We start from the raw sequence: 26,117 nt of genomic DNA, 5'->3' as shown, positions 1-26,117 counted from the left end.
TGTGGCAGGTCCCTCCCTACGATCTATTGATGACATGTCAGTCATGAATAGAGAAAGTTAGCAAAGCCCTGGAATACCCCTTGTGCGAACAATATTTATAATCTGCAATAAATATGGACATTTTCAGGGTCTTGCCTGCTTGAGGTTAATATTTCGAGGAGGGGGCTCTAATCAATACAGAACCTTTTAGGTTTATAATTGTTTTTCATCAAAGTATTAAGAATTTGGAGCCTGTTGGGCAGAAAAATGTCAGGAAGGGGTTCACAGATATGGACCTTTCATCAAGAAGTGTAATATAATGAATTTTATCATACTAATGACAGCTGATCAGAAAGAAACAGAACATGAAGGGGAACATGATGAAATGTCAAGACAAGCAGATGAAAATAATAGTGAGAAAGGTAATTTAAATATAACCTAATATAAACCTCTAGATCTTCCTCATATTACAGGATCTTGTTGTTTATAGTTTTTCACATCAAACATTAGAAATGGTATGTTACTATTGTAGATTCATTCTGGGACAAGTGGTGGGCAGAGTAGGTACCCCTAGGGAACCATTAAACCTCCAAAATGGGAGGAGTAGGTTATCAATAACTGTCTCTACATTTTTTGGGCAGCAGCTCAGCCCTGCTAGGTCTCAGGAAGTCTTATGAAATGTTTGATTCATTGATAAGGTAGAAAAGATCAGCGTGTGCTGCTACTGATAAAATGTAAGCTTTTAACAAACTAGTTCACAGATACATAAAACACACAGATGGCTTTCATCAGCCTGTCTGTCACTACCTTATGCTGCCTTCAGAGAGGCAAGTACCATATAAAGGTGGTGGCATTTCCTTTAATGATTTAATGCTTTTTGCAAGCATCAGCCACGGCGGGGGACTTTTTATCCAAATTTATACAGCTAGTATTGAATTCTATCACAGCTGTATAAATCCATATGCAGTGAGCACTTCTTGAGGTAAATATGTACTAGCTACAGATAGTGTTGTGCGTGAATATATCATATAACAGATCCCAACAGCATCTGAAAAACCACATTGACTTATGGGATTTATTGGTGTTTTATTGTTTTTTCAGTTATTTTGACTGAAAAAATATGCATGCTGCGCTATTCTTTTCAATAGCCTTTAATTACAGTGTTAAAATAGCCTAAAGAGAGCAAAGTATGAATGAAAAATACAATGAAAGTGATTTTTAAAAATTCATGTTTGAAGGCTTTATTTTGTGGTTCCCCCACAATCAGCGATGTGCCATAATTTAGACTCCTATAAAATTTGTGCTTCGGGAATTCAAGGATAATTGGGATTCAAAAAAGCAAAAGTATATCAACCTTTCTCATTTACCAAGTTTAATTTTTGAAGTTCTGAAAATATTGGGTTAAACCGCATTAAAAAGAAAACACTAGAAACTAATTCTTTACATAGCTGGAATGTTTTTTTATCAAGTTCAAAAAATGGTAAAATATACATCCAATGCAATTAATGTTGTGCTCCTCACAAATCATACAGAAGAATTGGATAGGACCGAGAAGACCCCAGTGCAAGAGGAAGAACTAATAGAGAAGACAGAGGAACGAAGTGTCATTGATGAATCAGGTAAAACAGCAAACAAATAAGAATAAAATTTGGCTACAATTATTTAAAATGAGATGAAAACATTCCAATATACCAGGGGTCCCCAACCACCGGTCCGCGGACCGGGGCCGGGCCGTTAGGTGCTTAGCGCTGGTCCGCGGCACCGGCAGGAACTTTTCTTCTAAACACAAGGCCCGCGGGCCGAATCCGGCCCGCTGCCTCGTGTTATGTGGCCTGCCGCTTACCACTGAAGCAATTACCAGCGGGGGCGCCGCAGCTCCCCGCTGGTAATCGCGCTGATCCCGGCGCACACTGACGTCAGTGTGCAGGCAGGATCCTCCTCCCCGAGTCCCCTGCTCATTAGTTCCGCAGGAGAGGGCTCGGGGAGGAAGCGTGCCGGGCTGCACACTGACGTCAGGGCAAGCAGAGAGAGAGCGACGCTGACAGCAGGGAGGAGGTAAGTATATGGGTTGGGGGGGCTGCTTACTTCTGGGGGGGGCTGTTTATTTCTGGGGGGGCTGCTTACTACTGGGGGGCTGCCTGTTACTGTGGGGGGGGGCTGCTTACTACTTGGGGGGCTGCCTGTTACTGGGGGGCTGCCTGTTACTGGGGGGAGCTGCTTACAACTGGGGGAGCTGCTTACAACTGGGGGGGCTGCTTACTACTGGGGGTAGGGGCTGCTTACCATTGGGGGGTGGGGCTGCTTACTACTGGGGGGGGGGATGCTTATTACTGGGGGGGCTGCTTACTACTGGGGGGGTTGCTTATTACTGGGGGGGCTGCTTACTACTAGGGGGGGCTGCTTATTACTGGGGGGGCTGCTTACTACTGGGGGGGGCTGCTTACTACTGGGGGGGGCTGCTTACTACTGGGGGGGGCTGCTTACTACTAGGGGGGGCTGCTTACTACTGGGGGGGCTGCTTACTACTGGGGGGGCTGCTTACTACTGGGGGGGCTGCTTATTACTGGGGGGTGGGCTGGTTATTACTGGGGGGGCAGCCTATTACTGAGGGGTGGGGGCTGCCTATTACTGGGGGGCTGCTTGTTACAGGGGGAGGGGCTGCTTATTACTGGGGAGGGCTGTCTATTACTGGGGGGGGGAGATAAATTATATGCTGCCCTATGTGTGTGCTAGGGGGGGCAGGGGGGGGGAATAGCTTATATACTGCCCTATGTGTGTGCTGCCAGGACATTCTAAATGTCATAATTACATAAGTATGCACTAAACTCCAACCCCCTTCATAACCCCGCCCCATATAACCAAAGCCCCGCCCATGTCCCGCTCAACCCTGCCGGGCCTTGTGAAAATGTTCTTGCTTGAAGCCGGTCCCTGGTGCCAAAAAGGTTGGGGACCACTGCAATATACTATACACTATCCTTATAGATACTTTAAATTAACTAGTCTAAAAGTGGGCTCTTGCCTTTGAAGAGATATAGTGGTCTTGACAATATAAGGCTACATATCTGTTCACTGGGAAGAGAAGTGCAGAAATCACACAATTTAAAGTCGACCATAAAATAGATTGGGATGGGCATCATCTCTCCTTAAGGAGAGCACCTAAAAGCTATGTGGAGACACCTAGGAGGTGAGTGATGAGACTCATAAGGCCATGCATGCTCTGTTGGGAAATATATGTTGGGTCTGACATTGATTTGAAGGAAAGCTGCCATCCAATAGGTGGCGCTGCAGAGGTATTGTTCCATCTTCTTTATTTGCATAAACTAGTTTGTGGCAGATTAATAGTCTATGGCAGTGTTTCTCAACTCCAGTCCTCAGGACCCCAAAACAGGCCATGTCTTCAGGATTTCCTTAGTATTGCACAGATGATGTAATTATTGTCAGTGCCTCAGACATTGCTACCAGTGTTCTTACTATAGGCCATCTTGAAAACATGACCTGTTGGGGGTCCTGAGGACTGGAGTTGAGAAACACTGGTCTATGGGATTATGTAGCAAGCAACTGGAAAGGAACTGACCCATCAAGGAGTCAGTTTAAAAAAAAAACATGACTCTGTGGGGCTTGTTCAAAAGTGGCAGTGGATATATAAATATTTATAAACCACAGTGGACTCACTGCTAACTTTGAAATGTCAGTTTTCTAAAACTAATGAATTACTCAGTATACATGATAAACCGAAATCTGTGAAATCAGTATGTCCGTTGCTATACTGTAGTGCCCGTAGATGGGGCCCATTAGGGGTCTAACAGGTTAGCATTAAAAAATGCATTCTGTCACTATATTCTTAAACCCGTAACTTTTCTTTATGTTTCCGCTAATGGGTGGTGTAATGGCTTGTTTTTGTCGAGTGAGTTGCAGTTTCTATTTGGTGTACATACGATTTTCTCATCCATATCATTGAGGGACACAGCGAGACCTTGGGTATAGCTTCTGACACTAGGAGGCGACACTAAGCATAAAAGTTGTTAACTCCCCCACTAGCTATACCCCTTTTGCAGGCATAAACTAGCTCAGTTTTTAGCTTAGTGTCTGCAGGAGGCACACATGTTTAGAGTATGTCTTCACTGAAGACGTCGTTTGTGGGAATACGAGGAGACATGGCTTTTCTCTGTCCCCCCAGGGAAGGGTGAACAGTACGGTGTCTCTGCCGTGCTGTTTACGCCCGACCCACAGAAGAAAAGGTGGCTCGATCATGCCTGTGTGCAGTAGATCGATGCCCGCCAGCTATAGGGTACCCCACCCTGGAGTAACTCTCATCCTCTGTGACAGCGAGTGCGGTGGGGAACACTGCTGGAGACGGACAGCTGTGCCGCACATGAAACACAGCCGGGGACGGATCTCTCAATAGGATCTTCTGGAAGAGGGGTGAGTATGCAGGAGGTAAGTATAATCCTCTTCGTCACCTCTCCTGTCCCCACTCTTCTTCCCCCTTAAACGAAGCACGCTTCTCTGGGGGGGGGGAAACTTCTCACTTTTTCTTCCCTGGGCACAGCTGCCCTTTGGGTTGCTGTAGGGATCCCACTGGAGGTGGCGGCACGATTAGCGCTGTGCTGCCGGCTCTGTCACCCTAGGCCCTGGCTTTTCAGGCCTACCAGGCCTGCTTGACTTTGCGGCCGCTGTGTCATGTTCAGCGGTCCCCGAGGTGATAGGGTCACCACGGACGTAGTGTGGAAAAGCGCCCCCATGCATGCTGGATGTGGGGACCAGTTTCTATAAATCGAGGTCCCGGTTTGGGCCTACTGTAGGCCTTTGCAAATTTGGGTTGTCCATCTGTCCTCCCATATGCTGGTGCTGTATGTGACCAGGTTCTCCTCCAACACCCCCCTCCCCATCCTCTGCCTGTTACCCCTCGCTGCTCTCTGCTCCTGCAAGATGTCTGTGAACAGAGATGTTGATGCTGCTATAGGAGAAGCACTTGTATGATGTGATCCGTGTGTCCCCTGGGATTGGGTAAGCTCTGCCTGAGGCAATTTCCCCTATGCTGTGTTTCTTTCCTGCAGCCCCTTGCACCAATACTACCTAGTAACTCTGTGCGCAGTATTGTGCTAACGCCATGTCCGACCCCCAAACCGGAAGATACTGGACAAGCTACAGCTAGAGCCACGCTTTATGCCTGTGCTCACTGTAACGCAACATCTCCATGAGGTCAGTGTGAGCTCCGCTGTGTGGACTGTCTCTCATTTGCGTAGGCTCAGGTCCCCCTGCCGATCCCATCAGCCAGGCAATTGTACCTGAATGGGCATGCTCCCTTACCGTGGCGGTCTCTGGCCTGGCTAGCACTATGCAGCCAGTGTACAGAGGATAACGGTGTGTTTGTCGTCGCGCAGCATGTGCATTTTGCGCTGTGCGCCCTATGTATATGCCTGCTGTGCACCTTTGGGTCGATTGTCGCTGTGCGGCTTGTGTCTATTGCCGCCATGCAGCTTGCCTTGTGCAGTTCTGCATATGGTCACCGCGTGTTTTCAGCATATGCCGGCGTGCGGCTTGCTTGTTGCCGCTATGCATTCTGTAATGCGGCCTGCGTATATTTTGCAATGTGCAGTGGTTTTCACTGTCGATGGCCGACATGCATCGTGTAGCTGCCCCGCAAACAGTCCTGGTTGTGGTCTGTGAGATGGACAATTTTAAAGACAGTCTCACAGTGATCTCTTTATGTGTCGTAAGGCAGTTAGTGACAGCATGAATCTGTTTTTCCTGAGACCTCTGGTACATCCTATACTGGAAAGAGTACTTTCACATGCTCCGGACCGGGTTGAGCTTTTCCTATCGGTAGCCTCCCTGTTGCCCCTCCTGCACTTTCCTGCAGGCAGCCTTGGTGCAGTGTCCGGGTCCAGGATGACATGCGCACAGGGGTGGCCAGAGCCACATATTAATGTGTGATCTTGCTACAGTATGAGATCTACATCCAGCAGAGATTATCTCGTTTTACAAACAACATTGCTCCAACCGGTTATCGTCATTACCACAAGCTGGCTGAGACTTGTGGTACCTTCCATATGGAAAGAGTACTATGCACAGGGATTCAGCTGACACCTCGCTCCCCATCTCTGCTCTGGAACCATCCTGCAAGCAGCCTTAGCACAGTGTCCAAGTGAAGGATGACACGTGGACAGGGGCCGGCCAGGGCCACATATTTTGTGCGCCCTCGCTACAATACGAGATTTACATCCAGTCACAGATTATCATGTTTTATGAACAACAGTGTTCGAACTGGTTGTCAGCATTATTCCAAGCTTGCTGAGACCTGTGGGACTTTCCATATGGAAAGAGTACTATCAGGGATTCGGAGGACACTGCACTCCTCATCTATGCTTCAGAACCTCCTGCAGTCTCCTGCAGCCAGTCTACCGCAGTGTCCATGTCCAGGATACGCGGACAAGGGGCTGCCAGAGCCACATAATATGTGTGCTCTCACTACAGTATGAGATTTACATCCAGACAGAGAATATCTCGTCTTACAAATAACATTGTTTGAACCAGTGGTCAGCATTACTCCTGGCCTGCTGAGACATGTGGTACCTTTCCATGTGGCACAAGTACTCTGCGCAGGAAATCTGTGGACTCATCGCTCCTCATCTCCGCTCTGGAATGGTTGAGACTTGCCTAACGGCTAGCTTCCCAATGGCGACCCGCCGACAGCTCCTTGCTGGCAACTTGGCACAATCTCCATCTACAGGAGAGCCGCAAGTTGGGGCTGTCCAGAGCCGCATAATAATGTGCACTCTCACCACAATATGAGATTGACATCCAGTCACAGATTGTCTCATCAGATAAATAGCCTTGTTCTGTCTACGTATAGTGGTAGGTCTGGTTTTCCATCCTCCGACAGGGTGCCTGGGGGCTGTGAAATAGTCCACTGGCTCCCCTCCGGTTAGCTCTAGGAAACGCTGAATCACTGTGGGTATGGTCCCTCTCAAGGCGGTTTCAGAACCAAAACAGTATGTACTGCTTTCTAGAACGACAGGACAGCTATTTCCGTCAGCCGCAGCCATGTGAGTATGGGTCACTCATGCTGTCTGTGATGCATGGAGACGGAATTTCATGTGGAACTGGATTTGGCTGCATAACTGGACAAGAGTTTTCCTCTATTGTGGATGGCCAGACTGTTGCCGTAAGGAGTAATCTGTAATTCAGAATGGTCTTCATCTACATTCCTTGAACATTTTGCATGGATTCTTCTTACGCATGTACAATGCATAGGGTTCTGGTCCGATTTTTGGAGCCTGTCCAACAACTACTTCACTAAGCCAAGGCGTTGGAGTGTCTTGCATCCTCTGGTATCTCATTTGACGCAAGCCAATTCACTTTATGGCTGACGTACTTTCTTTTAGGTGGGTGCATTTGCATCAGCAGAAGATCTGCTGAAGTTCCTCAGCAACTTTGCTTTGACCAGGTCATTTTTATTCCTCGCGGGACAAATCGTATGGGAAGTTGGCAACTAAATTTCCCATTTACGGCGAATTCCTAGTTTGGCCGTCTCTGACATCCATGGACCCTGTCTCTGGAGTTACTGGCCCTGGGGTTAACATCTCTAGACACAAATGCCATTTTTCACAGTCCTCGTGTTTGGTGCAGGCCCTCTACAATGAGTATGGCGGGGAGACACAGGTAGTGTGAGTTTTCTGCCCAGCACAGGTCTGGCTCAGTTTTCGGACTTCGCCTTATACTGCACTGTCTGATAACCAGAGTGTTTCAACCAGACGGATCCGTAAGCATACAGCGATCCTCCTGCACTATTTCCTCCTGCATAATTGCTTGTAGGAGGCTGTGGAACAGTATACTCTTATACTGCTTTCAATTGTTAGCGCTCGTCCCTCCCTACTCCTGATGTTTCTACACGGTGGCCAGCAGAATTCACATAATGTGCAGTATTGCTGTAACACCAACCTTTCTAGTCATGTACTTGCTCTGACACCTTGTAAACGGCCAACCCTAGTTGACTACCCAAAGAGTCGCCATTCCCAAGGCTGGACTTCTTAGGCCCCATATCCACTGGGAAAATCAGACCCGTGTGGATTTCTGCTGCGGATGCACTATAATTGTGTTTTTTGTTTGTTTTTTTTCATGCGGGAGCTCAATTGAGATATGAGCTCCTATGAGCTCCCGCACGCGTGATCCGCACTAAAATGGAGCATGTCGCTTTTTTTTTTTCTTCACGTACGTGAAATACGCAAATCACTTAAAATACCATCCGTGGCTATTTATATAGCCACGGGTGGTCAATGATATCCTATGGCCAATTTTACATGCGGATCACGCATGAGGGTGATCCGCTGCAGATTTGATAATAGAATTTCCCTGTGGACATAAGGCCTTAGAAAACCCATAGGCTTCTTTCCGATTGGTGGATGCTGTGGACACTGTCACAGTTTCAGTGGGTCGCTTCTATCTCCTCTTTCTACAGCGGTACAGATATTTAACGACAGGATGTCTGGCTGGGATGAGCTGAAGAACCTCTTGGTGCAAGTCCTTTTTACCCTACAGCTACCAAGACAGCCAATGTCACGTGTGGGTTGTCAAGATACGCAGCATCAGGGTCATGCCGCGTTTCAGCTGTGCGACCATTGGCCGGACGGCGGTGTGGGTGTTCTGGGTGCTCCACATTCTGATGGGAGTTAACTGCCTGTACGACTGCCTCAAGACAGCTGACCCGGGGAAATGTGAGCCTCTCACTGCCAGCTTTTCAGCCATGGTCATTGTGTGACTCTGACCAGACATGATTGGGAACCGCAACGGGTCTTTTCTTTTCTGGCATCTGGAATCTATCCGCTTTTTTCTTCATGATGTGACTGTGAAGGTGGTCTTTACAGTCTTGATTTTGGTGGAGGCTGCAGTTCAACCAGATAAGACAGCTAGAAGGCCCCACTGCTCTGCAGTCTTCTACTCCATTCCTGCTGATGACACCACAGCTCTTTTCTAGATGCGTATTCATACAGAAGCTGTTACAGCCAAATTTTTTTCGAGTCTTGAGGTCAGCTCGCTTTGGCTATTAGTCTGCCTTCTGAGCAGCAGGCTCTATCGGGTGTACTTTTCTATGGTCGTTTTGTTTTCACCCCAAGGTTGTTAGCCACTTGTTGCATATTCCCTCATGGCAGGTGGTCTCTGGATCCACTTCAATAAAGACTTTGGTTGGCACTTTTATCGATGGCGGCTCGTCTTAGGGTCGCACCGGTGACAGGTGGCTCTGTCTGACTGCCCAAGATTACCTCAAGTGGCATTCTTCAGTCGCCCTAGCTCCCTGCTGGTCCTCCTGACAACACAAGTTGTGTCTTTGGACTCAGAGGTGGTCTCCTTGTATTAACTCCGCTCCACGGCAGTACAGGGTTACCATGCCAACAATATCATATCGTCTGGCCATGTTACGGCAAATATTACTCAGACATCATGCGCCTCATCGGAAGCTCCTCGTAGGGAGCCATCTCCCAGTGGATGGATGGTACAGTTTCTCAGGCTCTTTCTGCTCCGTCTCTGAGCATGCTGGATGCCTAGGCATCCGTTAACACTAGTTGCAGTTGAAAAGCTTATTATGCTTCTTTATAGCTGTGGCTTCTTACATTTTACTGCCCCACTGGGTACTGCTCTAGATCGTCCCAAGGTCTTGCTGTGTCTCCCAATGATACGGACGAGAAAACAAGATTTTTGTATATCTTACTGTAGAATCACTTTTCTTGTTACGTTCATTGGGGGACACAGCACCCACCCAGCGTGTTAGGACTGTAACATATACTTGTCTTGGCTGGAGTGTTCTCAGTGCAGTTGCACATGGTGGTAGAATGAGTTACAGTTCTTAAGCATTGTTATTTATCAACTATTATTGTCGTATCCTTCTGGCTGCTCCTACGGCTTGCATACAAACTGAGCTAGCTTATGCCTGCAGAAGGGGTATATCTAATGGAAGGAGTGAACACCTTTTATGCTTAGTGTCGCCTCCTAGTGGCAGAAGCTATACCCAAGGTCTTGCTGTGTCCCCCTAATGAACAGGATGAGAAAGTGATTTTACGGTAAGTTATACCAAAAATCTTTGGTTTTTTTGATTATTTTTATCCAATTTCTTTTGCAGACGGGGGTTAAAAAAAGGCAATTCTGAAATTGTGTATTTCTTTCTTAGTTTTCAGCATTTAGGGTAAATAATGCAATATTTTAATAGATCAGATTTTTAGGGACGCAGCAGTGCCGTTTTATGTTTTTTTATTTAGATTTTTTAATGCGACATCTAGCAAAAGGGTTTTTAACTTTTATATTTTTAGTATTATATTTGTAAAAATCTTTATTAAACTTACTTTACCCTTTTTTTTTCTAACCCCACCAGGGGACTTGTGATCATCTGATCGCTTATACCTTATACTGCAATGCTCTGGTATTGCAGTAAATTGCGCACATAACATCAGCCTATGAAGCCCTGCCACAGGCAGGTTTAATAGACCTAGATTCTTGGCCAGCCTAGAAGCCTTCACTAGGCCCCAAGCTGCCATGGGAACCCAATGGTACTGCGTAGAGATGAGCGAGCGTACTCGGAAAAGCACTACTCGCTCGAGTAATTGGCTTTATCCGAGTATCGCTGTGCTCGTCCCTGAAGATTCGGGTGCCGCTGCGGCTGACAGGTGAGTCGCAGCGGGGAGCAGGGGAGAGCGGGCGGGAGAGAGGGAGAGAAAGATCTTACCTCCGTTCCTCCCCGCTCTCCCCTGCAGCTCCCCATTCCGTGCCGGCACCCGAATCTTCAGGGACGAGCACAGCGATACTCGGATAAAGCAAATTACTCGAGCGAGTAGTGCTTTTCCGAGTACGCTCGCCCATCCCTAGTACTGCGCAATCTCATTACAATTAAATGATGATTGCCATTTAATTGCAATGGTCAGCATTAAGCGTGGCATTAATGGCCAGAATCAGCATTGTATCCATTATTTTACAGCTGGCACGTGGAGTGCGTTTAGCTACTGAGCCGGTTCCATCCTGTGCTAACAGGCAACTGCTGTACATGTATTGCAGAGGGAGGAGGTTAAGCCATCTCCTTCCTACTCTTTCTGTAATGAGAATTAATTCATCATAATCCATTGCTAAGAACTTGATCAATACTTTGAAAACTTTAATATTCACTGCAATACTACCATGTTCCCCTGAAAATAAGACCTACCTTGAAAATAAGTCTTACCCAGATTTTTCAGGATTTTCATCTGAAAAATCAGCTTCAATATAAGCCCTACCCTGAAAATAAACCCTATTTGCATTACATGAAAAATAAAGAAATACTTTACCAAGCAGGCTCGGTCCAGGTCCTTCCCACTGCTCTACGGAGCTCTGACACACAGCGCAATGGCTGTGATTGGCTGAGCAACAGTTGAAGAACCAATCAATGCATCGCTCAATGAACCAATCTTTTATGGGTGGCCAAGGACTGCAAGAAGTGCATCAGAGCTTTGGAGAGCAGCGGCAGGGACCTGCACCGAGCCTGCTAGGTAAGTATAATAAGACATCTCCCGAAAATAAGACTTAGCGCCTCTTTTGGGGCAAAAATTAATGTGACTGGTTCTTATTTTCAGGGAAATATAGATAGTATTTAGCAGCCATCCTTGATACAACAGAACATAAAGAGGCTAACAACAAAAAGGGCATATATGTAATAGAAATGTTACATACAGAGGTGTGTGAAAAAATAGCATCATGTGCTCCTTTCAATGTTTGATACTTTAAACCGTAAGTAAGCAGCATAAAACCTCAGTGAATTGTTGTAAAAGTCTTTAAATTGTTCACAGGACATCACAATTGCTGCAACCAATAACGGAGCTCAGTGATCAATCTGGGAGCTCTGTTATTGGCTGTAGTGCCCGTGACATTGCATAAACTGGGCGGGACTGCAGCCAGTAAACACACTGGAGTGGAGGACCGAGAGACACCATGGAATAGGGGAGAGGTGAGTATATGCTTATTTTTTCCTTCAGTGCATGGGAAAGACCTTTTACCCATAAGCTATAACTTGAACAACGTCTTTAAGTGAATTAAACTTGTCCAAAGTTGGAGCTTCAGTTTACCCTTTGTCTTTTTACATCATATTATAGACCAAGCAGAAGAAGTCACTGCTCAACATCCGGAAGTCCGACAAATGGTAGAGGAAGCCATGAAACTAGCCCAAGATATCTCAGTAACAGTAAATCTAGATGTGTATATCAGTGCACTGGATAAAGCTATTACAAAGGTATAGGTTATATATATAATATTTTATAGTCCCATAACAGGAACTTTCAATATCTTGTACCGCTTTGAGTATGTGTTGACAAACTTATCGATGTGGAAAACTATTCTTCTGCCAAAATTACAATTCTGTTATTCCATACAACAAGTAGTCAAACTGCAAGCGCTACTGAGTGCCGCTGCCCTCGCTAGTCAGGCGATGCGGACGTGGTGTCCCCTGACCATGAGTGGCACTCGGTAGCAGTTCCCAGTTGACCGTGTTTGTTGGTGCTGGCAGCAGTACTTAGAGGAGATTTCGCTGACTGAAATCAACTACAGCTCCACAGAGGAATACTGTGGGTCAAAATTAGCACCAATGGTGTGGATTGTGACATCGGTTTTCATCCAGAAATGCTGCAGATTTTAACGCAGATTTCCCCGCTGTGGAAAATGTGCAGCATTCCCACTACGCGTGGATGTACCTTTATCGTTAGACCATGTAAACGTAGACTAGAGAGACTAATGTGCTGGAGTGCATTAATGGCCATTTATTCAGGAGAATTATCGTGCAAAATGCGCAATAATCATTACATCTAAATGCAAAGCCATCCTTTACTATTTGTCACTCACTTTCAACCAGCATAAAAATCATCGCTGGTTTGCTGACGTCTCGCTGTATCTAAACGAAGTCATTGAGAAGTGAGCGATTCTCAGCGGTGATCTGCACTGCACGAGCGCTAACAACCAGCGGTGACATCACCCGCTTGTGCAGAGCATTTAGCCGACAGTCCCATGTAAATGGGGCATTATTCTGGCACAAAATGCCAGAAAAAAAGTAGAGACTTATTGGTCTCCGTTTCAGGAGTTTTCATTAATGGCTGAGATAGGTGCCCTTTAGGTTCCTACCATGGGTGCTGTTTTTGAGATTTTAAACAGAAACCCTGATAGGCAGAGGCCATAACAAGGCGTGAACAGGCCCTAAACAAGTTCTATTCAATTCAATTGAAAAAGGTGGCTGTATTGACCGATAGCATGTTAGCAGCACCTCTGAATATGAAATTATATATGAAAAAATGGTTTTATTTACATATGTGTCCTCATATTAGTATTTAGAAAAATTGTAGTGAGAAAGTTGTTTAACTGTAATTTACATATTAATTTTTTATTAACCATTTTTTTTGTGTAAATAGTTTGCATTTCCAACAAATCACAGTGAAATAGATATTACAATGCATTTCTGTAGAAAATGAGAGCAATGAGATATGTAAAAACTGTGAAAACTGCTCTCTGTAGGAAATTCTGTAGAAATACATTTATAGATGAGTCACTGCAAAAAGTGAATGCATCTAGTTGACACTGCATATTTGTCTTGCTGCAATGTGATCGCACCCTTATTGTTTAGTATGTATGTGTTTGTTGTAAAGGACACAGAATATAATTAGCAGTTGTCACGAGGTAGGATTGTGAGAGTGTGGGCTTGGAAATGACAACAAAGTCAAAATTTAGTGTTTTTTTTTTTTCCTTTCTTTTTTAAGTTCAACAAAACATGGGTTTTTCAGCATACAAAAGGCAAAACAAACACCTGCCTATCTGAGCACTAACTAAACACAAAACAAATATACACACATCTCTAAAGGCCCATTTACACCAGCAGATGATCGCTCAAAGATCACTCAAACTACAGTTTGAGTGACAGCTTTGAGCGATCATTTTGCATAAAAATGAATTGGTATTTAAGTAGCTACTTAGCTACTTAAATACCAATCAGGTATGCAAATGAAGCCTTCACTGAACTCAGCTAATAGCTGGAGGCTATTATCTGTCATCAGATCCTTTGTTCTCTTGTTCTCCACGGGGAAACAATTCTATCGGCACTCCCCGTGGAGAACTATTGAGAAAAATAAGGGACGATTTTTATATTGGACTGATTTCAGCGATCAGCCGAAAAGCAGACGATGGAAGAACATTTACACGCGCCGATTAGCGATATATATTGTTTTCTTTTTAAGCGATAATCGTCCAGTCTAAATGGGTCATAAGGCTGGGTTCGCACAGGGCGGATTTGCCGCGGAAATTCCATCAAAAATCTCATCCACACAGGACGGTCAATCTGTTGCAGGAAAACCGTCAGACGCCGGTGCTGCGGCGCAGATTCCCCGACCGCAGCATGTCTATTTTTTTTCCTTTGCAGCCGCACTGCTCTCTATGTGAGCGCCGCTGCAGTGGAAAAGCTTGCGGCCAAGCCGCTCCAAAACCCGCAGCTAGGTGCCGCAGGTTTTGAAGCTGCGCTTTCACGGTGGAAATCTCACGTTTTTTCCCTGCGGCAAAACCGCAGAATTTCTGGTGGAATTCCACCGAGTGAGAACCCAGCCTTAAGTGGTCAATGGCCAGAAAATGTAGTTTGGTTAAAGGGCAGTATTACCAGCAAAATCGTGTGGCTATTGGACACAACAGCAGGATGAGTTAACACTCCATGGAAGCCAAGTTTAAGATTCTTTGAATGCAAACCCACATATTTTACTATGTTTATCATTGTACAGTTCAATGAAGAAAATAAAGAGCGATTTCCTGGCGCTCCCACAGTTGGAGGATGGGTGTTGGATAATTTTCCAAGTTCACTGAATTATTGGATGCCTTTGGCGGAAAAGGGTCTTCTTCCAGACACTGTCATTTGTTTAAAAAATTCAGCAGATAATGGTAAGTAAATGAAGATGTGTTTGTATTTTAGTAAACATGATGTATTAAAGGGGTTCTCTGGCCGCCCATGGTTAATTTTTTTCCCCCCACTAATGACCTGTAAAGTAAATGTATTAGAACATACATCATTATACAAACAAAAACATTATTCAACTTACCTTTTATCTTCTTTGTCTTCTCTCTGTGAAACTGACATGCTGAATGAATCCAAGATGGCTGCCATCCTTACAGAGCAGTAGCAGTAACTTTTTCTTCCCCACTTCTGCCCTAATCAGCAATTCCAGCAACCTGATTGGTTGTTTGGGTTGACTGAATCACCAAACAACCAATCAGGTGGCTGGAATTGCTGATTAGGGCAGAAGTGGGGAAGAAAAAGTTAATATGCCCGGCGGCGCGTGCTCTGCAAGGTAGCCGGCCCGACAAGAAAAGAAGATGGATTTGTCGTATCCAAGGACGACCGGAGGATCAACACGGGGGCACCCCTGTAAGTAAGTATATAACTTCTGTTTGGCCAATTTACAGTGCACAATGTATATTACAAAGTGCATTGTAATGGGCAAACAGAAGTGCTCACATGAATTCATTACGGCCGGACAGCCCCTTTAAATGTATGGCATCTCTCTCAGTATTTTCATTATTGACAACTATTCACACTGTTTTCTCTGTTTAGTTTATATGGTATTTATTATGTAGGCTCATTTCCAAGCAGAATACATATATCAGAGCCAGTCTAAAGACCATTCTTGTGTAAATACATTTTCAATCATTATGTATCTAGTCACCCAATATACTTTTATATAAGTCAGCTAGTATTACCTTGTTTAGGTAGTGCTCTCTATATAAACAGTTGTGTACATGGCAAAGATAAAAATTGGCCCCTTATTAAGATGCTGGACTCTTGGCACTCAGGACACAGGTGTCTGGTGTCTGCTTTAGGTTCTACTCCATTACCGTGACCATTAAGACATTTCCCAAGCCCCTTGTCTTCAGGCAAATTCATGTCCACTGGGGAGGGGGAGTCCTGTACGGATTACAGACATCCAATAGAAAAGCATGTAGGAAAGGGTGTGGTAACTAAACATTGCTGCGCAACTACTTAGAACATCTCAATGTCAAAAGGGTCCTCGTCTTAAGGCCCATTTACACCAGCAGATGATCGCTCAGTTTGAGTGACCGCTTTGAACGATCATTTTACATAAAGTATTAGGCCTCATGTCCACGGGCTTTAAATCCGTAGCGTTTCTCCCGCACGCGGATCCGCGCCCCATAGGGATGCATTGGACACCCGCAGGTAGTTAAATACCTGCAGATGTCATTTTTCCCATCAGGCGCGGATCCGTGTGCGGGAAAAAAAAAGCACATGCTCCCTTTTCGTGCGGGTCTCCCGCGGGGACGGCTCCCGTAGGCTTCTATTGAAGCCTATGGAAGCTGTCCGGATCTGCGGGAGACCCGTACCAGAATTAAACTCACCTGCTCCGGACGATGCGGTTATTCCCTTCTTCGCGTCCGGACCTTCTTTCTTCGGCCCGGCGCATGCGCCGGGCCAAAGAAAGGAGGTCAGGCCTTGAAGGAAGGAAGATCCGCATTGTCCGGAGCAGGTGAGTTTATTCTGATTTTTAGGCCTCATGTTCGTGGGGCAGGAGGGACCCGCAACGGATTCTACATGAAGAATCCGTAGCGGGCCTGATTTTCCCCGTGGACATCAGGCCTTAAGGAGCTACTCAGCTACTTAAGTACCAATTAATTGTGCAAATGAAGCCTTCACTGAATGCAGTTAATAGCCAGAGGCTATTATCTGCTCTCAGATCCTTTGTTCTCCAAGTGGAAACAATGTTATCAGCGCTCCCCCTGGAGAACTGCTGATAAGGCTGAACTACGATTTTTAGGTTGGACAGAATTTAACGATCAGCTAGCAGTGCCCAAAAAGCGAACGTTGGGCGTGCGTTTAAACACGCCGATGATAGCTAAAACAATCGCCGATCAGTGTTATGGTTCTCTTTTTAAGCGATCATCGGCTGGTGTAAATGGGCCTTTAGAAATTCCCTCCATCAGCCACAGCAGTATTTCCAAAATGGAAGTGAGTGCAGTCTTCATAGATGGTGGACAGTGTGACAGGAGTGCAGGGATGGAAAAATGTGTTTTCACTGGAATAGCCCTTTAAACATTCTAATATAGATTTGGATCATCAGCAATTCTTTTAAGTGACCTTGCGATCCCAGGCAAACTGAGATAGCTACATTTCTTGTCTGACTACCTAATGTACACTGTGCATTGGTAGTGCGATGGAAAGGATCATGTGACATAATGTACAAATGATTTCACTGATTAGTTATGTTTAGTGTAGAAACTGAAGCAATGGATGCTGACATATACCGATCTGTATCACCTAAACAGTTGTCTTTCATTGATTACTCTCGAACAGTGAGTGATCTGGGTATTAAGATTATATTAGATAATTCCTTAAAAATGCAGTTCCGATGATGATTGATTTGTTGAAAATGTGGAAATGTCTGTTGATAGTGAGGCTTGAATTGGGGTTTTCTATAATTTAAAACAGCTTCACAAGCACTCTGTCTTTCCTACGGTACTTGCTGCTGACCAGGACCTGTGACTGCTGCAGCCAATCACTGGTCACTGGTCTCTCTGTAGCCAGTGATTGGCAGCAGCAGTCACATGTCCTGGACAGCAGCAACCAGGAAGGACAGAGTGCTTGTGAAGCTGCTTTAAGTAATGAGAATATTTTTAGTGGGAGTTGTTTCATTCTGTTTTGTTCTATATAATTTGGATATAACACTGACCTTATTTATCATTCAGCCTTTTAACATTTTTGTGTATTTCAGGAAAGTATTTACTTAATAGACTCTACCTCCTGAATGAACAGGAGATTAACAGTAATATATTACATAGGCTAAGGAAGGAAAGAACAAGAAAGGTACAAGAAGAACAGGAAGCCAGGTATTTTGCAACATTTGTGATAAGTTATTATTCTACCATTTAAGGGCTAATGCCCACGGACGGATTTCTGCTACGTTTTACGCGGCGGAAATCTGCGGCATTATCCCGCAGCTATTAGGTTCTATTGAACCTAATAGCTCCATGTTCACGCTGCAACATAAAAATAAAACACGGCATGCTCTAATTGCCGCAGAAAGTGCGTGGCCGGCTTCCATTGTAGTCAATGGAAGCCGTCCGTCAAGCAATACTTTCTCTGTGAGCACAGTGGAAGTGTCGCATGATTGCACGTCACCCACCACCGCCGGCCACGTCCTCGCCCAATGCCAACGTGTCATGCACTGCACATGCATGCCGGCTCGCCAGTCGGGACTCGTGGGGCAGATCTGGAGAGGTGAGTATGGGGTCTTTGGGGGGTGCCGTGTCAGACTCTGCTACGATATTCCACTGGCGGAGTCCGTCACGGCCATGGGCATGAGGCCTAAAGCATATTGACTAACACAAATGTAATGGACCTGACAATGCATAACTGTTTTACTTACCTTCCATTGAGATTCTAAAGATCCAGAGCAGAGCTTTGAAGTTCCTTTTACCTAATCTTACATCCTATGTCCCTTAAATCATTTTTAAGGACCTTGAATCTAGCTCTAACTTTGTCATTGGTGCCAATGTGTACCATGATGGCTTGGTCCTCACCAGCCCCCTCCCAGTAATATGTCAATCCAATCCGAGATGTGTCAGTGAATGCCTTTTGCCTAGAAGGGGAGGGGGGGTAGGGTGGGGGGTGAAGATACCCTAAAGAAATGGTTGAGTGCTTTAAATAAGCATGAATTGAACAAAAAGTTCTTGTATGAGCACCTCCAGGCTCCTAAGATGGCCTGAAGGAAACCCCTAATAAAAACGGAGAGGGCAGCAGAGTCTGTGGGCCAGGGGCTGGCCAGCACTCAGAAAGGTACACCACAATACCCCCTGAGCCCGTGAGAGAATTGGGGGCGACCTCCAGCGGGCTAGGAGGCCCAGAGCACCGGTGACAACACACATAGAGCATCATCCTGAGAGGAGAGGAGAGCTTGCAGCTTCCCCATACCTGGAACATATACCTTTCCCAGCGGTACCCCACTTACCACCAACAGTGAGGGCTCGGGACTTTGTACTACAGGCCAGAGAGGTCGTGGTGCAGACTGATGAGTGCTGCTTGTGGTGGTGGAGCAATCTCAGTGGGACCTTAGATTCCCCCCTGCCCTCCCTGCAGAAGAATATCAGCTGCAATCTTGGAGGTGAGAGGCACGCTGATCCACAGAAGCACATAAAGTAGTGGATTTGAAAGAAGAGCAGGGCATTGTTGGTGTTCTGTCGCCACCTAGTGGTCATTCAATAAAACAGCATACTCTGAATTAACAGCTCCTTCCTCTGGGGGTGGATCAAGCCCCTAGGGGTTTTAATGCATATTGTCTGCAAAGATCTTTTGCCACATGTTTGAAGCCCTCGTTATCAGCCACCAAATGCCGGAAACTATACCCACCCCCCCATTTTACAAGTGTGACACATGGGTGGTCTTAGGTTGACATCCTGATGTCTACCTAGGCCATGCCTGGGCCAGACCATTGCACCCTCTGAAATCAGAATATCTTACGTTATACACGGGGCACTACCACAAATATGACCAGAATCAATAGAAAGAGCTCTCGGGACTCTCATACTACAATACAAGGTAAACTTCCAGAAATGTTTGCAGCACAGTCTCAGGCCGATTCACACACAACATGCGGACTGCTTAGTCCAGCCGCATCGGAATCTCTATCTCATGTGCTTCCCTCGCAATAAATTCCAGATCCAACGTCCCCAGCTCTGAAGGGACCACAAGCTACCTTGCTAATCCATATGAAGTCTTTATTCAAGGAAGAGCTGGCTACAGCAGTTAAGGAATTTACTGAAAAAATGAAGGATCTGGGCCAAAGAACAGACAAACTGGAGCACAAAACAGATGACATTGTTGTGGCGGTGGAGGAAGATATACAATGCATCAACGAATTAGAGTCCAAAATAGAAACCCTTGAAGCAAAATATGAAGACCTCGAAAATAGATGTTGCAAACAAACATCCGCATTCGAAGACTCTCTAAGACAGTGACGGCTCTGAAGGAGTCAGCGGTCAATCTGTTTACAACACTACTGCCCACGGTCGACCAGAATTGACTGTGGATCGACAGGATCCACCGGGCCTTTGCCCGACCATCTAATCCAGACTAACCCCAGATTTAATTCTAAAGCTACATTATAGCGAAATGTGGGATGAGCTTCTGTCAGCAGCCAGACGACTGGGCCATCTTCCAGGGCTCCCAACATCAGTCCATTGCTCCAACCACATTGGCAAAACGTAGAATACTGTGACCAATTACTCAAGCGCTTCAATCCGCCAAAATAAAATCTAGATGGGGCTTTTCCTTTGCCCTCAATTTCCACAAGCAGAGCAGATCTTATTCAGTAAAAACACTGGAAGAGGCATACCAAGCTGTGGAGACTGCGCAAATTCCAATACCAACAACTTCCATCCTTAGGGCTCTACCTCCACATCCCAGACGAACCTGGTCTGTGGTAGGCTCAACTAGAAGAAGAAATGAAGCGATCCCAGCCCATGGTCAAGCCCAAGCCGATATGGGTACTTGAACTGAGCAGACTTGGGAGAAGACCCACGCAACTTTCAGCGCAACATATTTAGATTTATATGGACCAACAAAAGAGCGAGGATTAAACACACAGTAATGCACTGTGTGTTTCCATCACAAATGACTGGGAGGTCTGTCAGTGCCCAAAATAGTCAAACATTATAAGGTGGCCCAAATAGCCCAATCGGTAGTGGGGTCTCATGACCCAAAAGGCAGTCTATGGATGGAAATAGAGAAAAATTGCATTTATCCACACAACATAGCATATTTGACTTAGTCTGCGGGGCCACTTCCCCCAGGGCCACAACATATGAGCCCACTCTCATATCACTCCCTCTTACTATGGAGAAGCACCTGGTTTAAGTACAATTTGTTCTCCAGGATCTCCTCCATGCTACCAATACTCCCCAACCCGCATTTTCCACCAAGCCAAGACTTGGCTCATTTTAAATGGTGGACATGCAACCAGATAACCACCCTACGACATTTTTATAATAAAGCACAATTTTATACTATGCAGCAGTTTGTAGCCATATTTCACCACCTACCCAGGAATATCTGAGAATTAATTATATATTCCACTTTATCCACTCCATAGCTCCTGCCTCCATTCCACTTATACCCACATCATTTGAAGCTACATGTGCCAGAAACCTTTCTCAGAGAGGAATGCTTTTGTTTATATAGAATACGCTAAACCAACCTCTATCTGGGGAAAAGCTTACATTTATGGGGAGATGGGAAGCGGACCTACAGCTTGAGATGACCACTGACAGATGGCAGCATTGTTTGCTCCATGATCTCCAAAGGTAGCCACCAAGTTTCCCTTATGGAAACTTCAATTAAAATTTTACATAGGACATACTCAGTTTCACAGAAATTGCACCATCTCTACCCAGCCTCCTCCCCATTGTGCTTTGTGCCATGAAAGGGGGAATATGCTTCACACATGGTGGACATGCCCGGAGGTTGAAAGGCTATGGTCACAGGTTCACAATCTTCTCAACCAATTGTTTGTGGGTCCGGTTCCCAAATCCCCTACAGTGTTGCTACTGGGGGACCGCCCTATGCAATTTCGATATCAAGCTCACTAAATTTTTCAATATGTATGTATGGCTACAAGAATTCACATCACTTCTAAATGGAAATCACCTACTCTCTCCTTCCCAGAGGTGCTTAATAGATTATCCTCAATGATGTTTATGAAAGGATTCATGCGCTTAGAACAGACACTATGACAAACTGCCAGAAAATCTGGCAACCATGGATTGAGTGCTTAGAGATCCCAGGGCTACACCATAATATATTATCTACTTAAATACTATTCTTGTAACCAAGTACGCAGATGTCTCATAGACCTTTCTGAACGACGATGTCGATTCTTGACGACCCATTGGTTTAAACCCCCATGTTAACCCTTTATTTTTTTTTACCTACCCTTATTTCTTTTTTCTGATTTACTATCCAATGTAGGCATCTATTTTTTATGGTAATATATGGCCCTTTTTTATGTATGATTATAAAACACAATAAAATCATTTGTTACTAAATCACAGGGGTAGACCAATCTACTTTGACATTTAGAACCCTTCACAGAGTAGACGTGGCTAAAAAGGTTTACTTAGATAATCGTTCTAAGAGAGGGAAATTACATCTCTCTAAGGTGTTCGTAAAAATCACGATACAAATGATGATTATTTAGAGGTTCATGGTTCGTAATGGTTCAACGCGTTTCGCTGCCCATATGACAGCTCATCAGGAACCAACAGACAAAGACTATAGTAGTCAAATTGTGACCTAAAGATTTTTATATAGATAACTCCCTCCAAAATACCACGGAGAGAGGGTATCAGAGCAACCATCTAGTTGTGAACTAATGGGAGCAAAATTGCAGACCCATAAAGTCCTATGCATGCAGAAAAACTGCTATGCATGAAAAAAGGCTCACAAGTTTATGCAGAAATCTGAGCACTATCTCTTTAAATAGCGGTGGCTCTAAGGTTTTGATATCCTACAGAGCAGCCGTCTAACCTGATGAATAGTTTAAAAAAAACAATTTTCTTTGGGGGGAAAAGGGAAATTTAATACATTATGCGCCCTCTATATTGGTGATATCAAATTAATTTGAATCTGTGGTAACAAATATACCTATTTTACCAAGATTTGAGCAGTGTATTCATTTTTACAAAGCTATAGATTTCTTTATGATGTGTTATATATGTAATAATCTGTAATAATTTGATTTCAGAAAACAAGAGGAGGTTTTAAGATTACAAGAAGAAGAGAAGGAAGGGCTAGAAGACATCCAACAACACATGGATGGCGCAGAAGTAATGCAAGAAGGTATTCCAATTAGTTACAGTAGAATAGGGATGTTGAGTCATCTCCACATTTCCAAAGTAATGATACACTAGAATATAATCCACTGCTTATTAAATAGGTAGTTATACATGGTGTGGATTAGTCAGGTCAGATCCAGAATTGGGCTGAGTATGAAGATATGATTGACAGTTCTAACAAATTGCTCAATACCGCACAAAGTTTTTTTCAATTACTGAATGTTGTGGTAAATACTTTTATGTTAAAAAAAAGGAAGACTAAAGTATTATAGGAGGGATATTTTTATTGGTAAACCAGCTTTTGGGGGAAAAGACGTTTTACGAGTGTTATCAAGAGATTTGTGCATAGGGCAATACATCAAGACATCCTTAAGATAAAATTCTCACATCCATTATTGTTTGTAGACTTAACCACTTTCTTCCTTCTGTAGTACATCGTGATCAGGTGGGTTTTATTTCTGTCAGACAATCACCAGATAGTGTTTATAAGATTCTGAATCTTATCCTTGTGGCAAGCCTCCATAAAACCCCATTATCGGTCATTGCCCTAGATAATAGCAAATGGGATTTGAACCCTTTTATGAATATCATTATGGCCCTTTACTCGTTGCATGTAAATGGGCCTTTACGGAAGTGGGGATCTGGTCTTAACTTTCTGCCCACGCTAAGGGTATTATATGGGAGTCCTGTAGAGGTACAATGTTTAGAGGTACAAGACAGGGTTGCCCCTTTGCGAATTTTGATTATTTTGGCAATGGAGCCACTAGCAGCATCCATCAGACTGTATCCTATCATATGAAAAATTGATGTGAGATTGAGTAAACACAATGCAATTTTTTCTGGCTATTTACTTTTAGGCTGGGTTCCCAAGGGACGCAAGATTTCTGCAAGAGAGCTGCAGCTGCAAAACCTGCGGCATTTCGCCGCGGGTTTTGGAGCAGTTCAGCTACCGGCATTCTGTTGCGTCTTTCTCTCCCCATAGAGGGGAATGAGGCCGCAACAGTAAAAAAAAATTTGACATGCTCCGGCTGTCAATTCCGCTCCGCATCACCGGTTCCGCCCGACTTTGCCGCAACGGATTGGCCGCCCCAAAATCTCATCCACATGGCTGGCTAATCCCAGGATTAGGAGCTGTGGACGGATTTGCCGTGCAAATCCGTCCTGTGTGAACCCTGCCTTAATGGGTTTATTCTCCTTTAATGACTCCTCCGATCCTATTGCAGAGATTTGCTAAGATTTCTGGTTTAGAGCTGAATACTAGCAAGTTGAAAACTCTTAATATAAACCTAAACCAAAGAGTTGTAAAGTTTCTTCACCTGCACTTTGACCTTAACCCTTTCTAATCCACTGTCTGACGTCTAAAGACATTATGATTGAAGGCTGTACAGCTCCGATTTTGGAAGACGTCTGTCAGGGTATTCTTACTGTATATTACTGGCCGCTCTGTTGTCGGGGGCCTCTCCAGCATGTCCCATACTGCAGTACTGGCTCTAGCCAGCGGATGGCGCCATTGTATAATGGCAGAAAGAGAAAGCCCCCTAGGAAACCCTGAATCCAAAATTGGATTGCAAAGGGTTAAATGGCAGTCAGATAGTCTACCTTACCTCAGGGTGAAATTAACTCCCTCCATATCAACTCTATATGGGGATATTTATTAACACTTGCTTAAAACAACACAGGAGGATTAATGAAGATGGTCCAATCAAAAGGTTTTGTGGTTGCAGTGTATAGCTACTAAAAAAGGAATGTTTTACTGTGACTTTGGAACTCTTCCTACGTATTACGGTCCCTATTGAAGCTATAAAAAATATTCAATGGGAGCTTTTAAAAATTGTTTGGAGCACAAGGGTATGAATGGAAGGAGCCATAAAAATGTATGCTTTGCATACTCAAGGGGGCTTGTATGCCTTAAATGGTTAGATATTATCAAGCTGCCAGTTTATTTCCAGCCATAATGGTATCTGAGCACATGAAAGTTTGTGATTTCTGAGCTAGAGGCCTTAGCTTGTCGAAATTACCAATAAAAGGTTTTTTCAGAATAGACTATTTTATAGATTGGTTAGGTGTCAACTACCAGACTCAGACATTTTTCAGTATTAGCAAATAACACATTTTATTAACAGCCTAAAAACTAGTCCATGTTACACAAAGAACTGCTTTGACTCTTTATGCTTTAGGCCACTTTCACATAGGTGATTTTCTCGCAATGTGACAGTGCTACAAATCGCATGTATGTAGAGCCCATGCTTTCCTATGGGTTCTTCCACACAAACGATGTTTTGTAGCCTGCGACATTGCAAGACTGCCAAATCGTGGCTTGCTCTATACAGCCGCAATTTGTGATTGTCTTTTTTTTTTTTTTGTCGCCCAGGTTTCCCTATGGAGCCTTTCTATGTGTTGCATCGCATTAAAATGTGGTTTTCGTGTGATGCAACTTTTGCAGTAGGAAATCCTACTGTAAAAGCCCTAAACTAAGCCCTAGCTACATAAAAAAAAATAAAAAAGGAATACATCACCTCTCAGGCACTGTCATCTCCGGCCATCATCTCCCCTGAAGCTCCCTGGCAGTTGCTTGAAGTTCTCCTGCAGCGCTTCCTGGTCAGTAAATGTGCCGTATGGCCTCTCTTACAATAGCACAACAACAGATAGTATATGCAGCAGATTACTGAAGTTATATTAGGTAGTTCTCCATTTTTGTATCTATATTGTTTGTTGCATCTTAATTACAATGTGAATTTTTAATTTCTTCCTAGAAATTGTTTTACCTGAAGTTCCAAAAGGAGGATATCCAGAGGTGCCTGAGATAGAACCATTGAAGCAGCTCATACAGACATTTAACGAAGAGTGGCAATTGTTGGAGCCAATGTTCACTGACCCAAATCTAGTTAATGTCACTTTTCTGGAAGTAGCTGATAAAGAACCAGAAAAGCTTCTACAAGAGGTGGTGACATCTATGGAAAGTGAGTTTGTGACTGTACTTGGGGATTGTGGCTGTAATTATGGAAGCTAAACCTCTTACAGTAACTAAACTTTTAGAAAACCTGTTATGTTGACAAGAAAGAAGTTTAGATTGGCGAAATTCAGGTGCTGAGACCTTTACCAATGTTTAAAACAATTGGGCAGAAGCGATCAGTTGAGGGCTATGCCTAGCGATTGATGTATGGACTTACAGACTTTCTATTGAGACTGTACACTACTCCAAGAAGAACCGAATAAAACAGATGAGGCACAGCACTCGGATGATTACTTCAGCCCCTTCCTTT

At 44.5% G+C, this 26,117-nt stretch overlaps 1 protein-coding gene across 4 annotated transcripts in view; it reads left to right on the top strand.

Annotated features, from left to right (window-relative positions):
• The window catches only part of AK9 (adenylate kinase 9), a 165,503-nt gene that overhangs the window by 73,620 nt on the left and 65,766 nt on the right, over window positions 1-26,117 (top strand). For 3 of the 4 annotated variants that reach the window (XM_066607671.1, XM_066607680.1, XM_066607696.1), the window contains exons 14-20: window positions 324-401; window positions 1,512-1,598; window positions 12,090-12,226; window positions 14,742-14,898; window positions 17,739-17,853; window positions 22,764-22,858; window positions 25,608-25,814. In XM_066607671.1, coding sequence (XP_066463768.1) covers window positions 324-401; window positions 1,512-1,598; window positions 12,090-12,226; window positions 14,742-14,898; window positions 17,739-17,853; window positions 22,764-22,858; window positions 25,608-25,814 — 876 coding nt within the window. The remainder of the gene's footprint in view (window positions 1-323; window positions 402-1,511; window positions 1,599-12,089; window positions 12,227-14,741; window positions 14,899-17,738; window positions 17,854-22,763; window positions 22,859-25,607; window positions 25,815-26,117) is intronic. The other variant, XM_066607687.1, reaches the window with a different exon arrangement.

The sequence above is a fragment of the Eleutherodactylus coqui genome, chromosome 1 (assembly GCF_035609145.1).
Source record: "Eleutherodactylus coqui strain aEleCoq1 chromosome 1, aEleCoq1.hap1, whole genome shotgun sequence".
Taxonomy (NCBI): domain Eukaryota; kingdom Metazoa; phylum Chordata; class Amphibia; order Anura; family Eleutherodactylidae; genus Eleutherodactylus; species Eleutherodactylus coqui.
This window is presented reverse-complemented; position numbering and strand designations above follow the sequence as displayed.